General features: G+C 36.3%; 1 protein-coding gene across 1 annotated transcript; it reads right to left on the bottom strand.

Annotated features, from left to right (window-relative positions):
* Positions 1–5,701: 5,701 nt before the first annotated feature.
* LOC143557613 (zinc finger BED domain-containing protein RICESLEEPER 1-like) lies at positions 5,702–6,163 on the bottom strand. The gene has a single exon (XM_077046652.1). The coding sequence runs from the start codon at positions 6,161–6,163 to the stop codon at positions 5,702–5,704; it is 462 nt and encodes a 153-aa protein (XP_076902767.1).
* Positions 6,164–7,290: the final 1,127 nt, after the last annotated feature.

Raw genomic sequence — 7,290 nt, 5'->3', positions numbered from 1 at the left:
GTTACTATAATCATGATTATGTAAATGGTTTCACAATATAAGCCGTGTTCACATTTTATTACATTTCTTCAATGATTTTGCCAAGTTAACCAAAATTTTTAATGTGATTTTGTGTTTGATAAATGCAAACTCACCCCATAGAACTTACCTCATTCTCATGCTATCACATTTCTCGCAATCCTACTCACAAATGTTTACTTTAACCTCAAGTTTGCATTCATCAAATTCTCATTTTCACATGTTTTGTTTTATCATGTCTCAATTAGTCCCTCAATGTTAGACCTCCATATTTATTTTGATAACTTCCGACTTCGATTCACACCTCACTATTGCTTACACTATCATCCATAATTAATTATTCAAATAATTAAGATTTGCAAAATTCTCCTTAAAAAAACTTCTTTTGAAAACCACACAACGAAATGAACCATGGTGACCGAACAACGACTTAGATAATTATGGGTGCACACTTAATTATCGAAATCCTCGTATGGAAGTCATAGCAAGTGCAGTTGTGTGCAATAACTCATAACCAAGCATGATTTCGAACAACGATATGAATGTGATACAATAAGGACATGGTGGACGCAATTGGTACATCCTATATATAAGTGTCCTTATTATGTTCACATTTATGGTGTTTTTCGGGCCATTTAAGGATTGATGTTATTATTTTTACTTATAAACTTCTAGTACATTTTTCTCTTTTCAAACAACACCCGATGGCAGTTTTCTTCTTTTTCGTTAGCTTATTTTTAATTTCGGGAAGAAATTTTCAAAATGTTGGGGATACCGTGACATTCGTCAATTTCCGATGCGATTCGTATTCACCCTTGTATTTATTTTTATTATGAGAACCAGCTCATTTTGTATCCCGAACCTTTCAATGATATAAAAATGATGAATTTTATGTTAAATATTTGTTTTATGGTTGTCGGATCTCAAAAACACCTTTTACAACCCTTAAAATGCCCCTAAAAATCTCAAAACGAACTTTAGGGACTAAAACTTCCAAAGTTGAAAAATTAGATTTTCCCTTTGTGACACTTGGCGCCGCGCTAAAGTGTTCTACAACAGCATATACGATTTTTGTTTTTTGTGTTTGTTTGACTCATTTTTCTGCACCCATTTGCATGCAAACACTTGAATTATTCCCCATACATGACCCATTTAACTTACCTTATGAATACAAGCCTATCCCTTTCATTTTTCCCTGCTCTTTTCATTAAATCTCTCTCTCCAATATAAGATTTCTAAGGTTATTATTCAAGTTCTTAGCAGTTTGACTTTCCAAAGTCAAACTGAGTTTAATCTTACATTCTAACTAACTTCTTAGTAATTAAAGCTTGTTGTTGCAACATATATATAATATACACCCCTTTTTTCCTTTGGTTTTCACTTCTTCCGGTCATTGGTCGGTTGCGGTGGGATACTATAAGGCAAGGCTACATGGAGGACTATTATAGTCCTTGTTTATATATACATCGTTTAAGGTTACTAATCTTGTTTAGTTTCTGTTTATTTTAGTTTTTAAACTCATTTTTGTAAGTTCCATGGTATTGAGTATGTGGCCACCATTTTCGGTTTCATCCCGAGTCAAGAGCCGAACCAAAACGAACTTTTGTTTAATAATTTATTGTTAACATAATGTATGAAAGATTTGAGTATTATTATTTTTAAGTTTATCTTAGGTGCAGTTTGTTTTTTCAGAGGTAAAATGTCTGCAGTCTGCGGACCACATTTGCCAACATCTGTAGCAGAAGAGGTGGACCAAAACTCTGCAGTCTGCAACAAGAAGACTGTTTGTTTTTTAACATCTGCAGACTGCTAAAACAAGTTGTATGAAAGATTTAAGTGTTTAAGTTCTTTTATTTACATTTTTGTATTTGTTACTTTAATATGGACTTTTTGGAACCAAACTTGGTCACATATCAAGTCTTGGACCAACTAAACCAAACAAACTGAACTAAACCGGGTTCACTCGCTTGGAACGCACTAGTTGGGTTTCGGGCTACCGAATCTCACATTTTCTTTTTAAGATCTTTTACAAGCTAATTATAAAAGTTTTCTTAAAGTACTTGGTATGTCGGATCCAACTTGATCTTATAAAAAGCTTGGACCGATAAAACCGAACACTCGCTTAACGATGATGTTTAAAGTTTCTCCTTTAATAGAACTTCTAACATTAGTTAAGTCTTTGTTTTAAATAATTTATCTCATGATATATATCACTTTGGAACGTCGGGTTCGGACTTAACTATTTATCAAGACCCAAACCGAATAACAGAACACTCGTTAAAATCCCGTTTTGGTATATCTAACAAGCGGTCGTGCACTGTTGCATTAAACCAATCCCCACATATTTACTTAACAAAGGTTAAGTAAAACTAATGAGTGGTATATTGAGACCCGATTTCGAGCAAACTTACTTTTCAAAAACCGTTACTTCAAGTTCTTAGATATTTACGTTTTAAACCTCAAACTTTGATTTATTATTTAACTTGTCATTTTATTTTACTTTAAAGTCTTTCAAGTCCATCTTCTAAACCGAAACCCTTTTAACCTAGACCTCACTCGTTGAACTTATTATCCCGGTTTATCCCAAACAACCCTTCAAGTTATTTATTTCATTTGAGTACTTTTTCATTCCCCGTTTTCATCTTTACGTTTTAGGGTGGCATTGCATACTTATTCAAGTTCAAATGATTTATACTTGCGTCTCAAACCACAAACTCTTTAGTATATGTTACTTAAATAAATGCTTGATTTTGTGTTATATGATTTACATGATTACATGCTATATGTTTATTGCTTTAGGCGGGTTGGCCTCTATGAAACTGTTACGTATGATCATATGCTCCCCTAACTACTTTAGCTTAATTGCTAGTAGCATAGGGCAACTATTATCCAAGTATATTTGGTTGCTACCATATAGAAAGGTGTCTCAAACTATTTACTATTTGCATATCTAAATTGTTGCTATTATTTATTGTTCCATATACGAGTTGTGGATTCCATCTATTATATACTTATTGTTCAAAACTATGAAAATTGCTCACCAACATTCGTGTTGACAAAGTTTGTTTTATGCAATTTTACAGGTTTACTATTTGATTGCTTGTGAAGATTGAAGACTCATCACTTAGATCATACCTTTAGGATACTTTAACGAATGTTGTGTTGACGTAATTGTTTGTATTTTGTTGTGAACATGTTGTATTTGTGATTATTGAATGAAATAAACAAGTTGATTAAATATTATCACTTTAATAGTGCCCTGTGTTCTTGGGCAATCGGTTGCACCCCAGCATGTCCCGCCGCCTTTGGTCGGGGTGTGACACCATATAATCAAGACCACCCATATAACCAAGAACAAACCGCTCCGCAAAACAACCTACCCCCTAACCGAAACCAAAATGTTGACCGAAACAGAAACCAAAACCTATCTAACCATGGAGAAGTCAACCGTAACCACAGGAGGCATTTTAATATGGATGTCAACTTGCCAATCAGACCCGCCCCAGTAACCCGTTAAAGACAAGCTGATTTTAGAGAAGAAAGACTCGGGATTAACCAGACTCGTGTACGGGTGAACAATTGGCATATAGTGGATGATTTGGGGTTTGATTATGAGGATGAGGAAGAATTTAGAGATGAACATGGGGGTCAGTATCAGCAACAAGATATTAGGGATGACCAAGAAATTCGACAGAACATACAAAAAATCAGAGAGATCGAGCACCGAGACGCCAACATAACCATGAACAACAGGCCCCGTATTATGAGTTTGATGACCGGTTACCAAGGGCATACGTCCCACCACCAGTCAGGGGAGTTCAAAGTCACTTCATCCCACAAGTGGCTATGAATCCTCTACCGATCATTATTCCGGTCAGAAACGAAAGGACTTTTTCGATGAGGCAGAGCAGTTTGACGGGGTTACCCACGTTTCATGGAATGGTTACTGAAGAACCATACATGCCTATGTGAGTGATTTTAACTTGATATGTGCGCTTATTTCAAGTCACGGTTTACCTCGGAAGGAGTGAAGATGATAGTTTTCCTTTTCAGTTTAAAAGAAGCAGCGAAACAATGGTTCTTATCTCTGCCATCGGCTAGTATCTATACTTTGGGGGATTTGGCGCAACAATTTTTAGACGAATATTATACGCCACAGACAACCACCGAGGCTCGAAACACCATTCGAAATTTTCAGCAAATCGCAGGCGAAACCTTTTATGAAACTTTTCAAAGATTTAAGCGATTGTTAAGGACTTGTCCACATCATGGAATAGCCCTATGGGAATTGATAAAGGCATTCCACAACAGTCTCTCAAATGATGATGTTTGTGATCTCCAAGCCACCATTAATGGATCCTTTCTTGCAAAGGATTGAAATGTGTATTGGGGGCATTTGGAGAGACATGCAAATAATTCAAAGAGACAAGCGCAGTCGAACAAGATGGACAAAAGAGCGGTAGTAAAGGCTGTTGAAAGTCATGGTTTAGATGACAGATTGGATAGGCTGGAAAAGAAGATGAACATGTTGTTGGATGCAGGTGTGCAAGGAGCAGGGAGATCGGGAAAAACATATCCGGTATGTGAAGGTTGTGGTGAGTTAGGGCACGAGATTGCGAGTTGTGGGGTTGCACAAGATGAAGAAACTGAGGAAGTGGAGGTCAATTATATGCAGGGTGAATGGAAATACAATAATATGAGTTCAAATACTTATCATCCGAGCCTCAGGAATCATCCAAACTTCAATTATGGAAACCCGAACACGCAGCAGAACCCGAACTTTTAGGGTAGTTCTCAGAAGAAAGGTTATCAGTTAAACCAGTAACAGTATGGGAATAGTTCGGGCAATGATCAAAGTGGGTATAATTAGAGAGATTCTATGGGTTACAATAAAGGTTAACAAAAGAGTTATCAGCAAGGGCAAGGAAATTCTTCGGGTAACAAAGAAGAGTTGATTGAGGATGTGATGGAGTTATTGAAATAAATGAAGGTAAATCAAGAGACTCAAAATAAGGCTTTGAATAAGAGGTTGGAGCTTCAAGTGAAGGCAAATGCAGCAAGGGATAAACAGGTGAGTCAATTGGCAGAAGAAATGGCAAGCCTAAAGAGAAATCCATTCAGACTACCAAGTGACACCTTGAAGAATCCGAGCCATCAAAGTAGTATTTCGTCAAACTCCAAAATTGCACATGTCAGTGTCATCACAATCGAAGATAATGTGGAGAATAACACGGTTGAAGAATTTGAAACGGGGGATCCACTCATCCCTTTTCATATTGGTGAGTTCAAGACCACCAAGGCACTTGTTGATTATGGTGCGAGTGTGAGTGTTTTATCGGGGAGTGTGTATGACCGGATTACGAGCTTAACTTGGATCCCGTTGTTTCCATATGAGACAACCACTTTAAGTTGCCAAATGCAAGCGTTCCGGTTGCCTTCTTATATTTTGATGTTAAGACATAAAGGCCACGGTGATACGTGGACTAGTGTTTTTAACATCTCGTTGTATCTAAATCTTGTTGGTTGTTAATATCGTGATTTGAGTCGCAAACATGAAAGACGCGGTGATACGTGCACATGTTCGACTCCACATTTTATCTCATTTTTTTATTTAAAAGTTATCGTCGGGATGTCAAGTCATGGTGGTTCATGCATGATTTTTCCGCCTTTAAATATTCAGACATTATTTACCAACTGTTGAAATCGGAACAGCAAGTATATCTATTGCCATCTTTGGCAAAAAACGATATTTGAGCTTGTGAACATTCCACCAATCTAAGACATTAAAATTCATTCCTCCATGGCCTTTAAGTACACCTTCTTCAAAATACATCTGTAGTTCAGATTTATTTGGGGTAACCACATCCGAGTCTTTAAGATATTCTCCAAACGCATCCCATCCTGATCCAGACGAGTCTTCATTAGCTCTTGAACTAGTGCTCCCTCTAGAAGATCCACTTGTATAGCTTGCACTTTCCTTGATAGACGCATCATGCATCTCCAAATATTCATCGTACATAAGTTCAAGTGCATTTAAGACATCTTGAATATTGTTTTTAGCTACGTCTGGTGAGTATATTTGTGGGTAGCAGAATTCAATGATCGACTTTTTTAATTTAGGATCTAAAACCACAGCTATGTCCATCAATAGGTGGCATCCCCCCAATACTTATCAAACTTAATCTTCATCTTTGCGATCATATCACGAATAAACTTATTTTCAGATGATACACCTTTGTTTAATGTTTCTTTGATCTTGTACACTTCTATAAGATACAAATTTGATGTTGGATAATCACTTCCAGATACGACATTTGTGCACCTCTTAAAAATCTTCAGAACTTCACAAACACTTTCCACATTTTCCCAGTATTGATCCGTTGGTAGATTTTTGAAATTGGTTCATACTCCGCATATAAAAAACAATTAAATGTTATTAGAAGATTTTTTTTAATCTTAATTGACGCACAAGAAAGAAACATATACCTTGGAAAAACATCTTTAAAATTTTTTGCTAAAGACAACATGTCGTATGTTGAATTCCATCTTGTTGGAACATCAATCAACAACTTTCTATCACGTACTTGAAGTTGATGTGCAACTTTAGAAAATGATTTCCGCCTTGCCTCCGAATGATTAATATATTTTACAGCTTCACGAACATTTTCAATTACATTCTCAATGTTCGAAAGGCCATCTTTGACCAGCAAGTTAAGTATGTGTGCACAACACCGACAATCTAATTTAAGAAAACACGATCAAATAGATACAACTTGGAATTTAACTAACCTTTGATATGCGAATTCTTTATTTGCAATCTGCACGGCATAATAATCAAATTAAACGTGTGTACTCAGTCGTCTTGACCTCGAAATCATTAACATTAAGCCTAATTGAATATTGCGAGTTGCTGTTATGAGTTCGTGATCGTGTTTTAGCCGCAACCCTTATTCCTTCGTTCGTCATCGATTTGGCTCTGTTAAAGGAATCCTTGACGGTAAATTCTGAAGGGTTCATTATTCTCACATCCTCACTTGTGATTTGTTCCGCTAATCAAGTGAGTAATCACTCCCCTGTTCACTTATTTTAAATCTTTTGGGGACATATGCGTATCGTATCATATTTACGTATTATCTATTATTCAAAACTGCAACTGTTTAATCCTTGTGTGTATATCAGTTTATGCCTAACTTGCTATTTGCTTACTTGCTTTATTTGAACCACATTCGGAGAGGTCCAACATATTCTCAATCTAGTATGATCATACGACCG

The sequence above is a fragment of the Bidens hawaiensis genome, unplaced genomic scaffold, assembly GCF_021521415.1.
Source record: "Bidens hawaiensis isolate Kalapana, Puna unplaced genomic scaffold, B.hawaiensis_p1.1 tig00001087_1, whole genome shotgun sequence".
NCBI lineage: Eukaryota > Viridiplantae > Streptophyta > Magnoliopsida > Asterales > Asteraceae > Bidens > Bidens hawaiensis.
This window is presented reverse-complemented; position numbering and strand designations above follow the sequence as displayed.

Bases quoted from the DNA above. Each gene is read 5' to 3' on its own strand.
- LOC143557613 (XM_077046652.1), bottom strand. From the start codon at position 6,163: ATGGACATAGCTGTGGTTTTAGATCCTAAATTAAAAAAGTCGATCATT.